The 23,147-nt window shown below is 41.8% G+C and overlaps 1 protein-coding gene across 1 annotated transcript in view; it reads left to right on the top strand.

The window, feature by feature from the left end:
* Positions 1-18,090, top strand: part of TMEM45A (transmembrane protein 45A) — a 41,878-nt gene extending 23,788 nt beyond the window's left edge. Inside the window, exons 2-6 of the mRNA XM_048816887.2 lie at positions 4,977-5,187; positions 7,522-7,734; positions 8,530-8,714; positions 10,907-11,052; positions 12,266-18,090. Coding sequence (XP_048672844.1) covers positions 4,998-5,187; positions 7,522-7,734; positions 8,530-8,714; positions 10,907-11,052; positions 12,266-12,359 — 828 coding nt within the window. The 5' untranslated portion in view covers positions 4,977-4,997 and the 3' untranslated portion in view covers positions 12,360-18,090. The remainder of the gene's footprint in view (positions 1-4,976; positions 5,188-7,521; positions 7,735-8,529; positions 8,715-10,906; positions 11,053-12,265) is intronic.
* Positions 18,091-23,147: the final 5,057 nt, after the last annotated feature.

Here is a 23,147-nt window from a genome sequence, read left to right as displayed (position 1 = left end):
GGTAGAGTGGGGTGGCCCGGGCTCCCCTCCCCACAGCCCTCTTGGCAGTCCATGGTTGTGGCCATTACCACTAGGCCACGCTTCCCAACCAGACCCTGAGTGGAGACCATTACACACACACTTTGGTGGACAGGATTAGAATTCAGAATGATCTTGACAAATTGGAGAATTGGTCTGAATTCACTAAGATGAAATTCAATAAAGACAAGTGCAAAGTATTTCACTTAGGAAGGCAAAATCAAGTGCCCAGCTACAAAATGGGGAATAACTGAGAAGGTGGTAGTACTGCATTTGATACGAGATGTCGTAAGCATCCCACAGTTATTTCCTGATATTAGTAGAGGGGAGGAAAAATTGTTATATCACATCACTGTGGTAACTTGACAAATGCAGACTTTCTAATGGGGACTTCGGTACTGGATGTGCTTCTCTCATAAAGAATTTCACTACTCTACATCATTTTTAAAAGTGTTTTTGGTTGACTGTCCTCTTTAGTGTAACATGCTCCAGGGTTTGATAAACACAGGAAATTACAAGGCATATGATGTAGCAAAGGAATCTGCAGGGAAGGAGAGCTACACGCATATATTGTATCCTCCAACTTGACAGTAGTTTGTATCCTGATCCAGTATAGGATATGTTGTCTCATTTTCCCATTATTAAAAAAAGGTATTAATATAGTACTTCTAAAAACTACTAACAAAGCTTTGTGAATAACCAGGCAGTGTGTTAGCTTCCCTGTGCAGTATGCCTCTGTGCTGTCTGGGGAAGCATGGATCAGCATTCATGTCACACTCCCCATCAATACCTGACCCGAGCTGGGGAAGCTAATGATCCAACCAGCAGACCAAATTTGGTGATGAATCCTGGTCACATGCCACTTGAGGCAAATTGCTCATACACTAAAAAGAAGTGCTGTCTGGCAAACCTAGCCCTGGGACTTGTAACCAGTCCTGTGTACCATATTAGTGCGGTGTGAACAAATAGTCACTAGGGCAGTGATCCCCAAACTTTTAGCCTTGTGCCCCACCTTACCCCTGGCTGCCCCCTCCCCCAGAGCTGGGGCCGGGAGTGGGGCCATGGCTCCGGGGGGGGGGGGGGGCCAAGGGGGCCGAGACTGGGGCCACAGCTTGGGGCAGGGCTGGTAGCCAGGGCCCTGGGCGCAGGGCCGGCAGCCTGGACCCCAAGTACTGTAGCCAGACAGCCAGCCCCCCCCTCTCAGACCAGCATTGCTGGAAACACAGGAGGAAGCCCGAACAGGGCACTTAACATATATTCCAGCACAGCCTTTGAAGCTGTGAAAAGCACAGGTGTGCTGCTACAATGTGCCTCTGGGAACAGATACAACGATTAAGCTCACAGCAGGCAGAGGCCCTGTGACAGACATGGCTCTTAGCCCCTACTAAATAGCGTGATGCACACACACCAACATCCTAGGTGGGAAAATATTTACCCTGATAAAAGAAATGTCCAATAGTCGACACTTATTGTTTCTCTCCCTTGCAAGTGTAAACTACTCTTGCGAAAGCTGGCGTCACCCAGACAGACCAGCCTCAATTTGGCATAAGAAAGGAGAAAGAGAATAAAGGAGTACAGAGGTATAAGTAGGGGACCTACAGCACCATGATTTTTGAGTGCTTTTCACTATCTATCTGCTGGTCAGATAAGTGACAGCCTCCCAAGGCTTCTGCAGCTAAGAGGGTCCCTAAGCCTTGTCCCTTATTCATCTTTCCGTGGAATTGAGTGACCGATCCTGGCTTGGCACCGCTGGAATCGAGAGATGCAAGGAGGGTAAGAAGCACCCACACCTGATCTCCTATCTTTAGTGTACACATATTTTGAAATAGAGCTCTATACTTTGTTTTCTTTCTTTGGGATTGTGGCTTCAGTTTTGTAACTTGTTTATGTGTGTAACATCTCTACATTTAAATAAGTAGGCACTAGCAATTTTGTAACCACATGATTAGAATCTAGCTTAATAAATTTTGGTAACCATTTGTGCATAAGTCTGACTTGTTTTCTCTGGTTTACTGTAAAGCAGCCGACACAATTAAAGAACCTCAGCCGTTTTGGCTCTAAAGCCTGGCCATTAGGTGAGAGTACTAAGAGCCTAGCGTTGAGTTGTGCCGCCTCCACGGGGCAAACTCTTGGGGCACCTGTCAGTCAATCCTGGCTGCCCGCTGCGAAGGAGCTCTGAGCTCTAGCAGTTAAAGTCACGGGTGTGGAGAGGCTCTTAGTGCTGCCATTGGGGCACCTGTCAGTCAGTATTGACTGCCCGCTGCGAAGGAGCTCTGAGCTCTAGCAGTTAAAGTCACGGGTGGTTAGGACCTTGGGGCATCCGTCAGCCTAGCCCGGGCTGCCCGCCGCGAAGGGACAGTGCGTCCTAGCGGTTAAAGTCACGGATGGTATAAACAGGCATAGCTGGCACCTCACCAAACATCCTTGGCCGTCGGCTAACAAGTACATGGCCGGGAGCGGAGCCTTGCGTGCGGAGCCTTGAGTGCGGGGCCAGGAGCAGAGCCAGCAGCTGGGGCTGGTGACACGAGTGGAGCTGGGTGGGGCTCCTTCCCTGCCTCCTGTTGGGGCTGGCCCAGTCCCCAGCCACTTCTTCCCGAATGTTCCTCTCTGCCCCCCGAGGGGGGTGCGCCTCATAATTTGGGGACCTCTGCACTAGAGAATAGTCTGAGTGATGTTTTAACTCTGACTGGAGTTTAATTTAGGTCTTCAAAGGCACAAATGAATGCATGAAACCATAATGTTCCACTTACTGCATAGCTTGTTTCATATCCAGAGGATTTTGAATAACAACTGACTCTTTCAAATCTGCTTAAGAGTATTAAAGCATAATTTACCTGACTGCTCCCTAAGTCTACGAGCCGACATCCTTCCTTCCATTGTGTGCTGTGACACCCAGCTGGGAGGGGTATGACATAACAAGGAGCATGTATGCTGTAGCTGATGAATATGGATTTTTGTGGGACCTGGAAGATACAGATTTATAGGGGATACATCAATTTAAAGCATAATTCTGTTTGATTTTTTTTTTTTTACAAGTGACACCTGGCTGTATAACTCAAAGATCAGAGATCATCTATCTTTATGTGTGCTTACTTTGTTTACTTTGTGCATTTGACAGCACTTATGTGTACTCATTTTCTGTTTCCCCTATTTGGAAAAGTGTGATTTCCCCCCTTCTTACTTTGAAAGAGAAATATGAATTGTAAATGGGCTATCTGGACATGTTTTAGGGCAGGAAATAACTTCTGCAATGTCAGTCTTCTTATTACCTTGCTTAATAGCTTATTCTTGTAGTCTCAGGTGTTATTGACTATGTACTAAATATGGCAGTAACATGCTGATCTGCTTTTGAACCAGACATATTGTAATTGTAACCTTTCTTTAATTGAGGGCTTCTTATGGATTTAATTGCATCTCTAATCCGGTATCTTGCTTTGATGTATGGTGTAGAGTAAGGCTTTGCACCTGCAGTGAATGATGAATAAGACTGAATAAAACATTTCTAATGAATGGCATTCAGTGAGATCAAAACACAGAGAGGGATCTCCTGTCCCCAGAATTTCAGATCGTGTTGGTGCTGCAAAGAGTAAAACCAAACTAGCAAGGTGCTGCTGAATAGTGGAAAAGATGCATGCACGAGTGAGGAGCTCTTGAATCAGAATCTCTTAAAATTACATAAAAAGAAAAGGAAGACTTGTGGCACCTTAGAGACTAACAATGCATCCAATGAAGTGAGCTGTAGCTCACGAAAGCTCATGCTCAAATAAATTTGTTAGTCTCTAAAGTGCCACAAGTACTCCTTTTCTTTTTGCGGATACAGACTAACACGGCTGCTACTCTGAAACTTAAAATTACATCTCACTCCCAAACTTGAATGGTTAGGCATTGGTGCTTGTGGTGATCTCTGCTGGGCAGATCAAGAAATGGACTTGCTTTGGCAGACAATGCCACATCTCCCTGTTCTGATAGTTTGGTAATAATTATCTCACAGATCTTTCCTCTATGTTAGACACATTTTTTTACTTCCTTTGTACACACTCCAATGTGATTTCTGTGTGGGTCGGGACTCCTTTGTTCTAGCCCAGGGGTTCTCTGATGCTCTCACAGGGCAGAACAAATGCTAGTAGGCTGCCTCAAGGATCTCTTCCCTTCCCGTTTGTGACTATGTGGGTCTCCTCCCCTCCACATGCAACTGGGCAACATCCTTGTGACCTCTTCAGCCACTGGTTCTATGAAAAGGTAATATTGGGAAGTTATCTGATGTATTTTTAGCGTGTAATGGAGTTTAGCAGTTGGAAACAAGTAGAGCTGACACTACGTGACCAGCCAACATTACGTGGGCAGTCAATGTGTACTTTGTGGATCACAGACCACAGCTGGAAAATGGCTGTATAAGGTGGTATTTAAGAAGGAGAAGGGAAAGATTCTAGAGCCTTCGTTTTCTATTTATATATGATTGACTGCATACGATGGGAATTCTATGATCATTATTGCGAAAGTGAAAAATCTAATCCATATTTGCTCCAAAATCTGCTGACCTGAATGGCATTGTTGTTTTAGCATTCACTAGTGGGTGGCAGGAGGCAGAAATGGGCTCTAAGTATTTATACTGTCTTTCACTGATCTCTTTGCCAGTATAATCTCAACACCTGGAATGTTGTGTGTAACTTTTTTTGTCTTAGAGCGACCAGTTCTGGAAATTTTATAATCCTTCTCATTTTGCAAAATTATGTAAACTTGTAAGACTCGGGCTAGGATTTTTAAAGCAGCCTAAGGGAATTAGGCACCCAAAGACCACTGAAATTCAGTGGTATTTGGACAACTAACTCCTTTAGGATCCTTTGAAAATTGAAGCCTACATATATCAAATTATAACTGATAGTCTTCCTAGAAATACCTTACTCAACAAGATAGTCTTCTTAGAAATACCTTACTCAGCAATCTGTGTTTCTCTTCAGGTTTTTGCATTATAGAGAGACATGGGTAATTTCAAAGGTCATGCTCTGCCTGGAAGTTTTTTCCTCCTCTTTGGCTTGTGGTGGTCAGTGAAGTACCCGCTAAAGTATGTCTGTCGAAAGAACAAGAATGCTTGTTACCTTGGTTCCAGAGCAGGATTTCAGCGCTTGGAATTTATTGAGGGGATCGTCAAAGCAGTATTTGCCCTGATTGGTAAGTCAGACTCTGATTTTAAAGAGAGAATAAAAAGATGAGGGCTATGCTAGTTAATATTTTTATCTTTTAAAATTATCTATTTACTGTCAGTTTTATTATAGAGCTGGTCGTTGTTTTAAAAAAAGAAACTAAAGCCTATGAATTAATGTCATAATAACAGTGAGGGTGATTAACCATTAGAACAAACTACCAAGGGAAGTGGTGGATTCTCCACCTCTTGATGTCTTCAGATCAAGACTGGAGGCCTTTCTAGAAAATATGCTTTAGCCAAACACAAATTATTGGGCTCATACAGGGGTAACTTGGTGAAATTTCATGGCCTGTGGAAGACATATATACAGAGGTCTGACTAGATGATCTAATGGTCCCTTCTGGCCTTATAGTCTATAAATAACTGGAGTCACATTCAGTCATTCCATACTTAAGGTTGTAACATGTTTCCTGTCTAAAGCTGAATTTTGAAGCCCCTTTAAGATCCGCACACTCTCTACACATATCAGTTTGCCAATTCAGGTGTTGGGATAGAGGTTGTGGTACAAATGTGTGGTCATTGACCTGGGGCTCTCATATGCAAACTGGCAACCGCAGGCAGGGTGGGCAGTGCTTGCCCTTTTTGAATGTACTTCATTATGATTTCTGCCCATTGCTGTGAGCACCTACCAGCTTTCAGATGTCACTGGCTTCCACTGAATTATTAATATAACATGTGAATATAGAATGCTGTCTACCAATGCATCCGATGAAGTGAGCTGTAGCTCACGAAAGCTTATGCTCAAATAAATTGGTTAGTCTCTAAGGTGCCACAAGTCCTCCTTTTCTTTTTGTGTCTACCTGGTGAAACTCAGAAGTGAAAATATCTACCCTTTTTTAAAAGAACCAAACCTTCTGAGCAGCAGAATCACTACCTGAGATTGCCACTTCGCATTCTGTTATGAGATGGCTTAGAAACAAAGCAAAATAAAAGCCAGACCGATGGCTTAGTGGACTAAGCAGCTGATTTGAAACCTTTGCCTCGTTCAAATCACAGTACAGTCTAATTTAGCAGTTTTCCCTTAGGAAGCAGGTAACTTGAGTATTTGGGAGCTCACTGTGTGTGGTCTCAAGACTTAGATATTGAAATGGGGCCACAATGTTACTTTTAGCTATTTGCTTTGTAGGGATAATAAAGATTCCATGGTATTTCTAATAAGACATGGGCTTTGTCCTCTTCTGCTCTGTCACAGTCTCCTTCCTGCTTGTCCCCACACTCCACATCTCCAGTTGGCTACTGCCTTCCATCCCAGAGATGGCTGCACTTCAGTGATGCTGTATGTACAGTACATAATTTGAGATACTCTGAGAGCAAATATGTACAATTATATATTATCCCCTGACAGAAAAATTCTCTTCAGATCCACCGTGAGATCTGTAGAGCTGATATTATGTTGGAATGCAAAATACTAAATCAGTGCTTTCTTTTTTGCTGCAGCAATGTATTGTTTTACTGTATTGTAACTTAGCTCTCAGTCCAAAGAATGGAGAGGAAAGACTGAGGGAGAAGGAATGAAAGCACCAGTGTTGGAGTACGTGGATGTGTATGGCACTGAAACAAATTTGGAAAAAATGTGCATTTGCCCCTTAATATAACATCTTGTATCCTGTAGGGGGATAGTGGGATCCATTATGCTGCATATAATCTTCAGTTTAAAATATATATTTACATGTATAGAGTGTCTCAACACAAAGTGCTTCACAAACTACCATGTACACTCAAAATATCACTCAAATGCAGCCTTCACTGGGATGGAGGGTTGTAGCTACACAACTGTGTTCGGGCGGGAGGGGCTGTCCAAAAAAAGCAGTGTAAATCCCTACGTTTAGCAAAAAGTCCCCTTGGAGCTTTAATGCTCATACACAGCAGAGATGGACCCTTGCCTTTAAGGCATCATAGGAAAGGTCCCCTGGAAGTCAACTAATTGTCATACCACTGTATGTACTGCAGAGGGGTGAAAGGCTAAAGTGTCCCTGCTGGGACTTGAACTTGTGGTTCTAATCTAAGGAATTAAGAGATGTGAAACCCATTCTTAAACCACTGTGTATCCAGAGAAAAAGATTGTTAAAGATTTAGTCAGATGATCACCGACTATAGCAAATGTTTGATTAGAAAGCAACATAAAGTGGTGATCTGCACTGTTAATGGCTGCATGATACCAGGACAATAGCAGGACTGGCCTGCTGCTGCTGCTGAGTAAAGTACTGTCTTTACTGAATGGCTAAAGACTTAAAATCCGTCTGTGCCCTAATTAAGCTCCAGGATAGCCACCAATGCTTCCCCTGTTATTTCATATGCAGGTATGCTAGCTGAGCAGTTTGTTCCTGATGGGCCTCATCTGAAGTTGTATAATTATGAGGAAAAACACTGGGATCACTTGATGAACTGGCAGCATGCCACCATGTATCTCTTCTACAGCATCTCAGGGCTGGTTGACATTGTGGCTCATGGCACCAGTGCATTGCCTGTGGCCTTGGATAGGATGATGCTTTCATTAGCAGTTTTCATTGAAGGTGAGTTTACTTGTGTGTTCAGAACCTGGAGGAAAATAAGGAGCCAATCAACCAAATATATTATTATGTATTATTATTAAAGAAGCAATTATTTGGACTGAAACTGAAGCCTAAGGGAGTTAAGTTCCCAAATTTTAATAGGAGTTGGGCACTTAACTCCCTTAAGCTCCTTTGAAAAATCTCAGCCTTGATCTGTCTAGATTTTAACTAAGTGTACGGAAAACAAAATGAGTGTATTATAGCATCACCTTTGTTACGCTTTAGAGACAGTTTAGTAACATTTTATGTTAATCCCGTTTTTAATAAAGGATTATAGGGCAAATCCCCTCCCTGTTTCCCAATCAGAGTAGTGGGCTGGGCTTTGGGGAGAGTCACAGAGGAAATGTGGTGAGGAATCAACACCCTTTTCCTGCTGTCCTCCAAACTGGCTGCACCCAGCCTCAGTGTTATATGGTGTTCTGACTATGTAACTGTAACCTGATTATAAAAGCATGTATGTATGTACAATTATATGTCTCCCCCTCTCCCTCCTTTTGTGTCTGCTTCCGTCTTATAGTACAAAGGAGCCTAATCCCGATTGGGGCCTCTGGGTACTACCATAATATAAATATTACCTTTGTGCATTTCTAAGCTTAACTCACTTTGGAATAAACATTTTAAAGGGAGCTTGATACAGAAGGAACAGTTCACAGTTTCTAGTGGGAGATTAGGGGAACTGTTGGGCATCATTAAAACAAATGCCTGGTGTTGTACTATTCTCTCTTAAAAGATTGATCAGTTCCTATGTTGTCACAGGTTTTCTCTTTTATTACCACATACATGGGCGAGCCATGCTGGATTTTCACGTTCATCAGTTACTTTTAGTGGCTATCTTTGGAGCAGCCTTTTGCATATTTCTGGAAGTCTTCTTCCGTGGCAGCATTGTCCTTGAGATGCTCCGGACAAGTCTCTGCATTCTGCAAGGTAGCTGGCTCTGGCAGGTGAGTCAATGTTTCCAGCTATTAGGATTCCCTCCTTTGACTGTAATACTTGCTTTATCCCTTTGCTGCTTCTCCATTGGCATGCTGGTACTTCAGATATGACCTACTATGCATTTACACAGTGCCTTTTATGCACAGATCTCAAACCACTCATAAATAACGACTAATCCTGAATTTCCCTGCAAGGATATAGAAGTGCTTAGTACACATTTTACAGATGGGGAAGCCATTTTACCAGTACATCTCTTTCCCAAAGCCAGACATTGACTCAATGAGTGAACTAAGAATAGAACCCAGGAGTTCAGCTTTAGTCCTTCGCTGTAATGACTAGATAGTCCCAACCCTAGAAAATACTGTATGAACTATGTAAACCAACAGTTACTTAGTGGTGCTACATGAATGCAATGTTTTTTACAGATAAAGTTAGTCCACGATTCAGAAAATCTGCAGGAAAATTAATAAGTAAATGTTCATCAAAGCACAGTCAAGGTACAAGATGGAGGAAAGGCCATGTGAACAATTCATTGGCATTGCTGTAAAGAGGAAGGAAAGGGAGAAGTATTTTGAATGTGTTGGATTGGTCCCATCTCTCTGTTTCCTAAAAAACATCTCAAGTGATCACTCTAAATCCTGATTCATCACTCCAAGCACAGCTTGCCAGTTTCAAAACTTTGGCAGTGGAACAGGTAAAACAAGTGCCCCAAACTTTAATACTTCAGCAATATGGGCACTAGCATCAGTCACTAGCATTACCTCTTAAAAGTCTAATAGACATTCCTGTCACCATTCTGTCATTCCATATACTTAGTTGGTGTTTAGTAGCCATACACCAGTTACAGTGTACTCAGGACAGTGTACTCATGTGAGAAATGGTAAATACTCATTGCATAAATCACTGCTGTCTAATAACAGAAGTAGGAATATCAGCAGTCTTATGCTGGAGAACTGTGGTTGCTACAGTAACTTTTCTTTCCACTATGTCTAGACTGGCTTCCTTTTTTTTTTTTTTTTTTAAACACGTTGGCCGGACATGGTGAATGAAAATGTGCGGGGCTTCTTTAGAAGAACTAGACATTTAGCACCAAATCAAATATTTAAACACTTGCACTAGCAAAAAAAAAAAACCTCTTCAGTTGCAAACTTTTCCATAATTGAGCTCAAGAAAAATGTCCAGTGTCTCAGAACTTACTGCTGTGTTTTGTTGCTCCATGAGTTTTCTCTCTTGACTAAAAAGTTTCACGACGGAATAGTTAGATGTAGTCATTTAGATTTCCTTGCCTATCTTGTCCTAGACAAGGCAACACAAGGAATTAAATAGAAAAACAGAAGAGTTCTCAGATACAAGGGTGGCTTTTTTCACACTTTTCTGACACTTGCATGACAGACGTGAATTCTTTGTGTGGATCAAATGCCACATACTGACTGCTGAGTAGCAAATTTGTACAAGATGAGCGAGCTTTCCTTTTGTATCGCCAATGCCTTGATTCATCAGATTCTCTGCAGGTGAAGCAAAATACAGTCAATCCACCTCAGATGTTCTCAGCCAGACTGTTGAGAGCTGATGCTAGAGGGACTAGATAGCCTAAGGAACCAATACTGTTTAAGTGAAACCCTGCTCAACAGTAGCAATAGCTAGCATCTGATGGCTGTTGCTCCTAATAGACTGGCGTCCATGCCTCAAAAAAAGGTCACCATCATAAGGGGCACTAGCTTGGATAAGTGTGTTTAAATTTTTGTAATATTTTGGAAAGAAATCTCACTCGCTGTCTATAGAACACATACAGTTCTTATTAGTTTTTACTGATTTAATAAAAAGTGACACTGAAACTATGAAAATATGTAAGTTAAAGTCCCCTCTCTTGAAATGAATAAATAATTAAAATCCAACCATTATTGTTTGCAATGTAACCTGATTATTGTCCCCATCCCTCAACAGAAGCTTATTAATAACCAGGCTTTTGAAGAAGGGGGAGTGCAATAAGGGCTAGTATTTGTGCAGTTTTAGAAATAATCTAATTTAAGTATGATGCTGTAAAATTGTTTTGTTATAATGTTCTTAGATGTAATCTTCAATACACTTAAAAACAATCCTCAAACATTTGCCATATGACCTATGCCCGACATATAATGCATGGTATGGCTCAGAACAAATGTCAAATGAATGTTATTAAATAAATTTAATTTAATTACAGATTGGTTTTGTACTTTATCCTCCAAATGGGAGACTGGAATGGAACCAAATGGATCACAATAATATGATGTTCTTGACAATGTGCTATTGCTGGCATTATGCCTTTGCTTTTCTTATACTTGCAGTGAATTACAGTATTGTCAGCTGGTAAGTTAACTATAGAACTAAAATTTTGGAGAACCATGTGTCAGTTGCAGCACGAGTGTAAGACTTTAGGCTCATGGGATAAAATCCGTCCCAGCCCCCCGGCCCCGCCCCGATAAAATAAAGATAGGCATTGCTCATTCACGGCCATTACATAACTGATCATTCCAGTGAAAGGGAAAATAAGTACTTTGTGAACAGAATGGTATTTCACCACTGTTAACTGGCATCTCATGTAAATTGAGCTACTTTTGACATTGTTTAGAATTGCATTACAAAAATGAGAGCTGGAAAATACCTTCTAAATCAGTGGTTCTTAACCTTTCAAGACTACTGTACCCCTTTCAGGAGTCTGATTTGTCTTTGGTACCCCAAGTTTCACCTCCACTTAAAAACTATTTGCTTACAAAATCATAAAAATACAAAATGTGTCAGAGCACACTATTTCTGAAAAATTGCTTACTTTCTCATTCTGTCTGTATGAAATTTTAGTTTGTATTGACTTTGCTGGTGCTTTTTATGTAGTCTGTCGTAAAACTAGGCAAATATCTAGATGAGTTGATGTACCCCGGAAGACCTCTGCGTACCCCCAGGGATACGCGTACCCCTAGTTGAGAACCACAGTTCCAGATCTCTGAGAGTAAAGATAGGGGCAGTCCCTACAGTGTGGTGACAAATAGTGCTTGTCTGTGCCAGTTTTAAATGGCTCAAGACAGATGGCTATTACCACTTCATTTGGAGACTATTGCACAGACCAAACAGACTTCGTTGTTAATATTTTCTCCTGACTAAATTTTCTTTTGGCCAGTTTTATCCCATTATTCCTAACTATAGCCATGTGCCTGGTCTCACAGTGTTTAATCTGACAAAACCCCCACTTAAGTCCTGATTTTCTGTGGAATGGTATATTGGAGGAATCCGGCTTGATCACTGTGACAGCAATGTCTAGCCCATCTACCTGTTGTATCATCTTCCTTGATGTTTATACCCTTTTCCATTCTTGCAGGCAATTATATCCCTGCTTGGTCATCCTTTGGCCATATTTAGTTCTTCCAGTTTTTCCTCATAAATCAGTCGTTTTGGCTCCTTGATGATAAAAATGATTAACTTTGTGTCCCCTGTAACAATAACCAGATCAGCATTTGACTCATTGTTTAGGTTAGAATGTAAAATTATGTGGCAAACCTCTTCTTTTCTGTCCCCCCACTGTCTCCAGGGTAGTTCGTTCAAAGATTAAACAGGCCCAGTCCGTGGAGATGGGATTACTGAAAACATCTGAACGAGATCAGGAATCAGAAGACGAAATCTAGTTTTGTATAAATTCTGTTTTACCACTTTGCCTTCTTCACCATTAAGATAATTTTTACCTCATTTCTAGACTAGTTTACCATTTTGTTTGTTCTTCATATAACTCGCTATGCAAGTATCATCCATAAAGTACTGTATACTTACTTCTACATAATTAGATTCTTATTTGCAGAGTGTAGGCCTGATATTAATTTGTGGTGTTTCCATTAGTACATTGTTCATCACACGCTTTAGTGGAAAAATATTTTCCTATTAGCTGAACTTAGATTGGATGGGGTGACATTGTCAAGTAAAAATCAATTCAGCCCATTAATAGCTGAGCAACATGTTCTCCTCCTGCTGTTGGAGAAACTGGTAAATTTCCAAATATAAATATGTCAAAAAAGCTAAATTTGCTGAATTGCCAGCCATGTACATAAAATAACTGTACAGAACTTTAAAACAATGGAATAAGCACATTATTGATGGAGACCTACATCTGCATTGTCAAGTATATTGAAGGATATCTTTGCTTGTAGTTTCAAATGAAATTGCAAAAAACTGCAAATTGCAAACCCATGTAGCATTTATCTACACAGTCTATCCTTTGTTCGTTACAACATGTGCTCTACCAAATTTCTGCAAGGAGATCAAATAAGTGTAGAAATGACCACTGGGATTGCTCATCATGAGGGGAAGTTACTCATTGCAGTGACTTGACACTCCTATCACCCCTGTGCTTTGACAAGCAGTACATTGATCCTACTTTACAGCCAGGGGCATTGGAACAATTTTTATAGTGGGGGTGCTGAAAGCCTTTGAACAAAACTGTAAACCCTGTATATGATGGAAACCTTACATCAAGCAGGGGGGGGGGTGTGCTGCAGCACTCCCAGCACCCTTAGTTCCACATCGCTGTTCACAGCAAGTATAGCAGCCTTTTATAGAAAGGCTTCTGTGTGTCAAACAGAGCAACGTCAGGCGTCCAAGTTAACTCTGTACCCTAAATTCAGCTCCTTTCCCATACTGCAATCTGGTGGGATTTCAGTAAGGCACTGGGGCAGTCACATGACTGGATGCAGTGCACAAATCCACATGCTGTGCTCAGCAATGGCAGCATATGTGCTTGGATGCAGTCTGCAGCTGAGGGACCTGATCTGATCTCTGTGCACTCTCTTGGAGGACGTTGATCATTGTAGAACAGAGTGCGGTATGGACACATGCACACAGTGATCATTTTAAAATCAACTCCGCAGGCTTCTTTGTGCATTTCTGAATGTATAGTAATTTGTATTGTACAAATGATTCTGTGATGCCAGGTTTCTTCCACTCCTGCTGCAGTAAGGATACATTCCAATATGAATTGTAGGATTAGGAAATGACTAATACATGGCAAAGAACATTAGTGAGCCTTATTGCATGGAAGCATACTGCCCCCAGGGGGTTCAATACTTGAAGTACATCTGTAACACAACTCATTCTTCAAAAAGCCTATAGTAGTAATTGGTCATGACTGGACATCTGCCATTCAGCAACAATTACTCCTGGGAGAATTCGGCAACAAAAAATTAAAAACTCTGTTCACAATATTTTAAAATTCTGCATATTTTATTTGTCAAAATAATGCAATATAATCACTCTGGTTCCAATTATTTTGGTAATTTATTTAAACTGCAATATAATGGATAGAGAATGGGAGTGGGGAACAGATCACCTTGCCTAATAGTAATGTAGCTAGGTTTGACCCTTTATTTCAAGTCAACAAATATATGCAGCCATATGCTCAGTGTTACAACATAGGCAAATGAAGACCAAGTAAGGGCAGGGGAATCAAACTCACAATTTATGTTGGCTACTGACCATCTCTGAAAGGTCACTAGCCAACAGTTCATGGAGCACATTGTGATAGGAAATTTTTTCAGTCCAAAAATTTAGAGCAGTTCTAATTACTAAAGCACCATCAGCATTTATAAGGCCATACTGTCTTTTATCCTGGGCACTCTGGCAATGTAAAGAAGCCTTAACACTTTTACACCTGTTTTATACTCCTGGGGAAATTCACAAAGACAATGGGAACACTAAGCAGGCAGGCTGCTACATTCTGCTCTGCCTGAGGGGACAGAGCCTGCCCCATGCTTACCTCCTCAGAAACACCCCGAAGCCTGCCCCTCCATGCTGAGCATGCTGCAACAGCAAGTGAGAGGGACAGAGTGTCTCTCTCTCTCTCTCTCTCTCTCTCTCTCACGTGCATCCCCCTCCCGGCAGTGATTTACGTTTCTACCGGCTGCCCAAACTGACCTGCCTGCACTGCTGGGAAGGGGCACATGACCGCTCTTGTGGCTTCCCTGCCAGAAGTCATTTTTCTGTGGAGAAGCAAAGAAATCTGCGGGGGACATGAATTCTGTGCACGCACAGTGACGCAAAATTCCCCCAGGAGTAAACAGTTGCTGTTATTGTAGGTTCCACTGCCAGATAAGTGAGTACAATAGGAATTCTGAAGGCAGTGATACACAGCAGCCATCAACTGTAGGGCAGTTACTCTGCAAAAGGAGCCTCTTGCTTTCAGAATACATCCTTTTAAAATATTAATATTTATATATTGTACACATTGCATTTAAAAACAGGATGTTGCACAGTAACGTAATGTAAAAATTCCAGTTGGACAGTAATGTAATGTAAAAATTCCAGCCCACTGAGTCTGAAACTAGAGACATACTTTTTTTTCTCTTAGTGGTCTCATGTTTTCATCAGACACTCCAAGGCAAGATCCCAGTTCTGCAGTCCTTATGTAAGCAGTCATACTCACTGATGGAGGTGAGTAAGGGCGGCAGGATCTGGACCTAAATTTGTGGGCTTCATCTGAATTTATCCTTGTCCCTTCGATATAAAGCAGAAAAAAAGTATAGCTTAAATAAAGCTAATTACAGTAAGCCTATATAAAACTATTATTTAAAGTAGTTTATAGCTGTAAGGAAACCCAAGGATAAGGAGAAAAGCTCAAGACCCTTTACCTATAGCTACTTTATCTTTAAATGCACACAAATACACTATAGACTAAATTTTTCAGGGAATCTTCCCTTCAGCTGCCAGTTCTTTAAAGGTTGGAGCTGGTCACTTTAGAAGAATTTCCGGCTTTTCAGAGCTTTTCTAATATAAGCTACATTTTAAAATCTTTAACTCTGACCTAAATTTAAAAATGGTGCACATGTTAAATTGACCGTTAAGCACTTTGCTCAGGTACAGCACAGGCAGCAGCAATGCAAGCGTTCTCATTGCCCTGCCAATAACCATACTTAGTACTGTAAAACTGTTAATGTGCCTCAAGCCCTGATCTGAAGGGACCATGTAAGCAGGAGAAGAGGGCAGTAACTCACTGAGCACTGGAAACGTTAAAGGATGCAGTTTGCTTGGAGTATTTTTTTCAATATAAAAGATTTTAGATGGTCACTTTGAATTACTTCTGGTCCCCACCAAGTATCTTGCTACTTGTCTCTAGATCTGAGAATAATTATGGATTACTAATAAATATGAACCTGAATCAAAACCTTGGAACAGAACACTCCCAAACTTTCCATCTAAATTCTTATACTACCCATCACTGTGAGATGGGAAAGTTTAGATCCAGATCCAAACTTTACAGTTGGTATCCATTGCTAAATAATCATTTGTTCTTCTGTAGTGCCTTTCACTGGAGGCTTTTGCAACTCTTTGCAAACCTTAATGAAGTCTGCTTCACAATACTCCTGTGAGTTAGGTGTCAGTGCTCCCATTTTATATATGGGCATTTCCATATCAGCAGGGTTTAGTCATACTGCAGTCCATGACATTACCTTCATAGTTTAGTTGAAACTCAGGAGGAAGTGGTACCTACCCCACTCTGCAAATCTAGGATTTTTGTGGCACTCGAAGGGCCATATTCTCCCATTAATTACACTAGTGGAGCCTCATGAAAATAAAATTTTCTGCGGGCATAAATGAAGGCAGCTCCATTGAGTTCAAAAGAATTTTGTCTGTTTACACCAGCAGAAGATTTGGCTCAGTGTGGTTGTCATTGAACCAGAGACAATGACCATAATAAAAAAAAATGTCCATAGGGCAGCCTGGGGTTGAACTCAAGGTGCTAACCAGAGTTAAAAGCAGCATTGCTGTGTCTTAATTGCTATTCTAACCTGAGTTATCCAATGTGGATTAGCTAACCAAATGAAGAATACACTTTTCTGGAGGGGCAATGTAGACATACCCTAAAAGTGGATGCCTCTTTGCTCCTCCTTTCCCTGTCTCAGCCCTAGAATTCTGACACTGAACTCTTGGAATTACCAGAGTTCAGGTAATTAAACCCTGGCATAATTCCATCAGTGGTGATAATGCCATAGGTTGTTGTGAGGGAAAAATCAGATATGATTCACAATCTGCTGAGAAGGGACATGTACAGCTCCCTGTGCTAGATTTAGTGAGTGATCCATTCAGGTGTCTGAGAATTGGATGACCAAGTTTGCTGGGTACATTTTGTCTGTTTTAGGCAGATAGAAATCTCCAGAAATGACACTTCCAGAATTCCAATTTAGAAGTTAGAAGTCAACACTTTTTGTAACTAATCCTATCATTCATTTTATGCACAAAATACCTCCTTTTACTAAAGATGGCATTACAAAGAGGCAAAATAAAAACAGATTTTAAAGTGTTCAGGATGTTCAATAATTTTCCCTCCAAGTTTTTCTTCCCCTATCTCATGCTGTCTTTACCAAATCTGTCTTGTAGACAAGCTTCTTACTCTACTGTAAAGATGGAACTGAATTTATACCCTACCTCTCAACAAATACAAGCATTGGCATATGTTGGAATCTGAACCTTAATATCAAGGCTGACACGAACTCTGTAATGGACCAAATCAAAACCGCAGAGCTGAATACACCTGCACCCCAAACCTTAAAATGTTCAAAATCCAGATCTGAATCTTTCAGCTCAGGCCCATCTCTACTCTAAAGCTAGTAACTTACTGGCTTCTCATGGTTCATTGTGAGTAGTTGTTAACACATAAGGCTTGATCCTACTAAGTGGTGAGACCTCAACATCCACTGACTTAAGGTGAGAATGATAAATATTATTTCAGTGATGCTTTTGTCTCTCTACCCCACAAATACTGCAGTATAACGCCTACTTTCAAATGATAAGAAAAATAAGAAACTAACTTCAATACATGCACAATTATTTGATGATTTAAATGTCTCAAATTTGGAGACACATGGGAAAAAAACAGATGCTAGAGCCTCAAATTTTAAGACTTCTTGAATTTCTGTACAAATGTCTGGTATTAAAATGATCAAATACAAGTAAAAGCGAAGGGAAAACTCTAATATAAAAAGGTGCAGTCACTTTCTCAAACTGTCTAGTATTGTTGTAATAACAAAAGGAAAGAAACCAAGCAGTATATTTTTAGGAAGAAATTTTTTTTTAAAGCAGAAAGATTCATCGGGTGTCTTCAAAGGCTGTTCCTGATTGGTTATGTTTTGAACACTACTCTCTGTTAACACTAAAGAAATATGACCTTTGGCATTCCTTTATCAATAGTTTCTGTTTGAATGCAGGGAAGGGATGGAAGTATGCCGGGTTTACACACATACCATTTGAAAAATATAGTGCTTTACTGAAACCTTAAGTTATTGTTAAATATTGGTGCCTTTAAAAAAAAACCACAATAGTTCATAACAAACAAGACGTGCCTGTAATTTTATTTAAATAAAACTGATTTATGCATTGCTGAAGTCTGTCATCTCTTCAGTGGAAAGGCTTGACTGCATAGAGGAGTGTGTGTTTTTACAAGTCTGATGCCCTCTGAGGACAGAGTTGATTGACTGGCAACTTCCTGAATGCCAGTTCTGCCTTGATGTCCAGTTCACCTTCCTTGCCGTTCACAGGGATGAAAGAAGGCATTTTGGAGGCAGTGCCACTGGGTCTGTACTAAGCACAAATCCACAAGAGCCAAATACCATGTTAGAGGGGAATGGCAGGCTATGTGTTCTCCTTTCCTGCTCATACCATGCAGCCAGCCAGCAAGGCCACCCAAGCTGAAGACCTTCCGTCATGTGTTGGAACTGAGGATTCCTTTGCTACTGTGCTTCCAAGTACACACTTTGGCATTTCTCCTATTATCAACGTCAAATACTAAAAATCATAGAATCATAGAACTGGAAGGAACCTCGAGAGGTCATATAGTACCGTGCCCTGCACTCATGGCAAGACTAAGTATTATCTAGTATTATCCCTGACGGGTGATTGTCTAACCTGCTCTTAAAAATCTCCAACGATGGAGATTCCACAACCTTTCCCTAGGCAATTTATTCCAGTGCTTAGCCACCCTGACAGGAAGTTTTTCCTAATGTCCAACCTAAACCTCCCTTGCTGCAATTTAAGCCCATAGCTTCTTGTCCTATCCTCAAAGGTTAAGAAAAACAATTTTTATCGCTCCTCATTGTAACAACCTTTTATGTATTTGAAAACTGTTATCCTGTCCCCTCTCAGTCTTCTCTTTTCCAGACTAAACAAACCCAATTTTTACGATCTTCCCTCAATAGATCATGTTTTCTAGACCTTTAATCATTTATGTTGCTCTTCTCTGGACCCTCTCCAATTTGTCCCCTTCCTTCCTGAAATGTGGCTCCCAGAACTGGACACAATACTCACATGAGGCCTAATCAGCGCAGAATAGAGCAGAAGAATTACTTCTCGTGTTTTGCTTACAACATTCCTGCTAATACATCCCAGAATGGTGTTTGCTTTTTTTCCCCAACAGCGTTACACTGTTGACTCATATTTAGCTTGTGGTCCACTGTGACCCCCAGATCCCTTTCTGCAGTACTACTTCCTAGGCAGTCATTTCCCATTTTGTATGTGTGCAACTGATTGGTCCTTCCTAAGTGGAGTACGTTGCATTTTTCCTTATTGAATTTCATCCTATTTACTTCAGACCGTTTCTCCAGTTTGTCCAGATCATTTTGAATTTTAATCCTTGCATCCGAGAGTGCTGAAGGAACTGGCGGCTGTGATTGCAGAGCCATTGGCCATTATCTTTGAAAACTCGTGGCGAACCGGGGAAGTCCCGGATGACTGGAAAAAGGCTAATGTAGTGCCAATCTTTAAAAAAGGGAAGAAGGAGGATCCTGGGAACTACAGGCCAGTCAGCCTCACTTCAGTCCCTGGAAAAATCATGGAGCAGGTCCTCAAAGAATCAATCCTGAAGCACTTGCATGAGAGGAAAGTGATCAGGAACAGCCAGCATGGATTCACCAAGGGAAGGTCATGCCTGACTAATCTAATCGCCTTCTATGATGAGATTACTGGTTCTGTGGATGAAGGGAAAGCAGTGGATGTATTGTTTCTTGACTTTAGCAAAGCTTTTGACACGGTCTCCCACAGTATTCTTGTCAGCAAGTTAAGGAAGTATGGGCTGGATGAATGCACTACAAGGTGGGTAGAAAGCTGGCTAGATTGTTGGGCTCAACGGGTAGTTATCAATGGCTCCATGTCTAGTTGGCAGCCGGTATCAAGTGGAGTGCCCCAAGGGTCGGTCCTGGGGCCGGTTTTGTTCAATATCTTCATAAATGATCTGGAGGATGGTGTGGATTGCACTCTCAGCAAATTTGCGGATGATACTAAACTGGGAGGAGTGGTAGATACGCTGGAGGGGAGGGATAGGATACAGAAGGACCTAGACAAATTGGAGGATTGGGCCAAAAGAAATCTGATGAGGTTCAATAAGGATAAGTGCAGGGTCCTGCACTTAGGACGGAAGAACCCAATGCACAGCTACAGACTAGGGACCGAATGGCTAGGCAGCAGTTCTGCGGAAAAGGACCTAGGGGTGACAGTGGACGAGAAGCTGGATATGAGTCAGCAGTGTGCCCTTGTTGCCAAGAAGGCCAATGGCATTTTGGGATGTATAAGTAGGGGCATAGCGAGCAGATCGAGGGACGTGATCGTTCCCCTCTATTTGACATTGGTGAGGCCTCATCTGGAGTACTGTGTCCAGTTTTGGGCCCCACACTTCAAGAAGGATGTGGATAAATTGGAGAGAGTCCAGCGAAGGGCAACAAAAATGATTAGGGGTCTGGAACACATGAGTTATGAGGAGAGGCTGAGGGAGCTGGGATTGTTTAGCCTGCAGAAGAGAAGAGTGAGGGGGGATTTGATAGCTGCTTTCAACTACCTGAAAGGGGGTTCCAAAGAGGATGGCTCTAGACTGTTCTCAATGGTATCAGATGACAGAACGAGGAGTAATGGTCTCAAGTTGCAGTGGGGGAGGTTTAGATTGGATATTAGGAAAAACTTTTTCACTAAGAGGGTGGTGAAACACTGGAATGCGTTACCTAGGGAGGTGGTAGAATCTCCTTCCTTAGAGGTTTTTAAGGTCAGGCTTGACAAAGCCCTGGCTGGGATGATTTAACTGGGAATTGGTCCTGCTTCGAGCAGGGGGTTGGACTAGATGAGGGTCCCTTCCAACCCTTATATTCTATGATTCTATGATCCTATCCTCCAAAGCACTTGCAACCCCTTCCAGCTTGGTATCATCCGCAGACTTTATAAGTGTACTCAGTATGCCATTATCTAAACCATTGATGAAGAACAGAACCGGACCCAGAAATGATCCCTGCGAGGTTAACCTTCCAGCATGACTGTGAACCACTGATAACTACTCTCTTGGAATGGTTTTCCAACCAGTTTTGCACCCATCTTATAGTAGCTCCATCTAGGTTGCATTTCCCTAGTTTGTGTATGACACAGTCATACGAGACAGTATCAAAAGCATTCCTAAAGTCAAGATATACCACGTCTACCACTTCCCCCCATCCACAAGGCTTGTTACCCTGTCAAAGAAAAATATCAGGTTGGTTTGACATGATTTGTTTTTGATAAATCCATGCTGACTGTTACTTATCACCTTATTATCTTCTAGATGTTTGCAAATTGATTGCTTAATTATTTGCTCCATTATCTTTCTGGGTACAGAAGTTAAGCTGACTGGTCTGTAATTCCCTGGGTTGTCCTTATTTCCCTTTTTATAGATGGGCACTATATTTGCCCTTTTTTTTAATCATGATTAATTTTTTGAGTTGATCATGTGAGTTAACTGCAATTAATTGACAGCCCTAGTTAAAAGGGATAAAGTCAGCACTCAGACCTCTATCTGCCCACATCATACATTGTGAATTCATGAGTCTGAAATAATTGCATATGAGATTTCTAAAAAATACCAGCAGGAATTCCTGAAGCTCTAGAAACAGCCTTCAGTGAATGAGGAGAGTCTGGTACCATACCTGTTGTCTAGTAAAAAAGTGAATGTAGTGCCCATCTTCAAGAAAGGGATAACTGGGAAATTGACAGCCAATTGACCTTAGTGTCTTCAACATACCTGAAGGCCAGGTTCCATGGAAGAGTATCAGGGTGGACCTCTTCTGTGCAGCTTTTGGCTCTAGTTGTAAAATTTTTTCACTTACAAATCAACTTCTTTGAGATAAGCAGTGGGGAGTACTAGAGGTTAGGGATAAGTACAGTGTGTAAGGATAGCATTCTGCACCCTCTAAAAGTTACAGATTCTGCTGAAGAGAAATGGAAACTTTTCTAGATGTTAGCAGGCCAAGTAATTATAGTGACTGTGAGAAAATATTTCTCTAAAGCTGTGCATTGTGTTTGTTCACAATACAGCAGAGGTGGGACAGCAGTGTCTTGAGGCCCCAGAATCTTATCTAATACATCTTTCACTCAGCATGCAAAGTTTGGGGCTCCTTTAGAGCCCAGAGACTTGGTGTTGGACCATTTAACCTTTACATAGTTCTTACTGGATGCTCTAATCTGGTAGAGCTGTCCACTCTAGGGGTTTCCCCCACACCATGTGGGTTCTCAGACCCTGTTACAGGAAGGAGGGTAGTACTTGGGGGAGAAGAGGGAGGGGTGCCACAAGAGGCCAAAAAAAAAATTAAAATTAAAAATGGAGCCAGGTGGCAAGGTCTGAAATTAAAATACTGTTACTGAAGCTGCTTCATCCAGATTATGATGGACCAACCACTTTTTGAGACCATTTATAGCCATGGGGAAGGGGGAACCCATCAGTTCCTGGGAAAATCCCCTTGGATGAGCTGTCTTTCCCCACTCCCTGGCCTCCTGGGTTAAGACAATGGGAGCTGCTCCACATACTGAGGGGCTTCTTCCTCCCCCAGTGCATAGAGCAGGGAGAGTTCCCTCCGCAGATGCTCCTCACCTGGCTCTGCAGCTCCTTTGCTCCAACTCGTCCAGGTAGGTCAGGGACCTGGGGGGGAGAGAGAGAGTATGTGTATGTGTGTGCATGTGAGAGACAGCGAGCTGAAACTCCTTCCTGCCATCCATGTGCTTGGGGGAGAGGTCAGAGACTTCCTGCTGCACCCCACCCAACCCCACTCAACCTCACACTGGGAACTGAGAGAGCAGCCAAGGAAGAAGCAGGAGCCCAGTGCTGACGGAGCTGCATCAGCATCTGGGGAGAGGTGTGTGTTTGGGGTGTCTGCGAGGGAGTCTATGATGACAGCATTTGTGGGGGGTGGGAGAAGGGCAAGATGAAATCAGTGTGTATGTGGATGGGAAACAGAGCAATTAATTGGGGGCAAAATTATTCGATGTGTATGGAATGAATGATTTCAATTTGAGGGTGGAAAAATTAATTGGTGGTGTTTGGGAAGACATTGATTGATTGGGTGGGGAAGGACGAGGGCTTGTCTACACCATGCAGCTTTTAGCGACAAGGCTGTGTGCTCTTTGTTGGTACTTTGTCAGTTCTTTTGTCG

This window comes from Caretta caretta, chromosome 1 (assembly GCF_965140235.1).
Source record: "Caretta caretta isolate rCarCar2 chromosome 1, rCarCar1.hap1, whole genome shotgun sequence".
Classification (NCBI taxonomy): domain Eukaryota; kingdom Metazoa; phylum Chordata; order Testudines; family Cheloniidae; genus Caretta; species Caretta caretta.
Note: the sequence above shows the minus strand (reverse complement) of the source record. Positions and strands in the feature narration are given on the sequence as shown.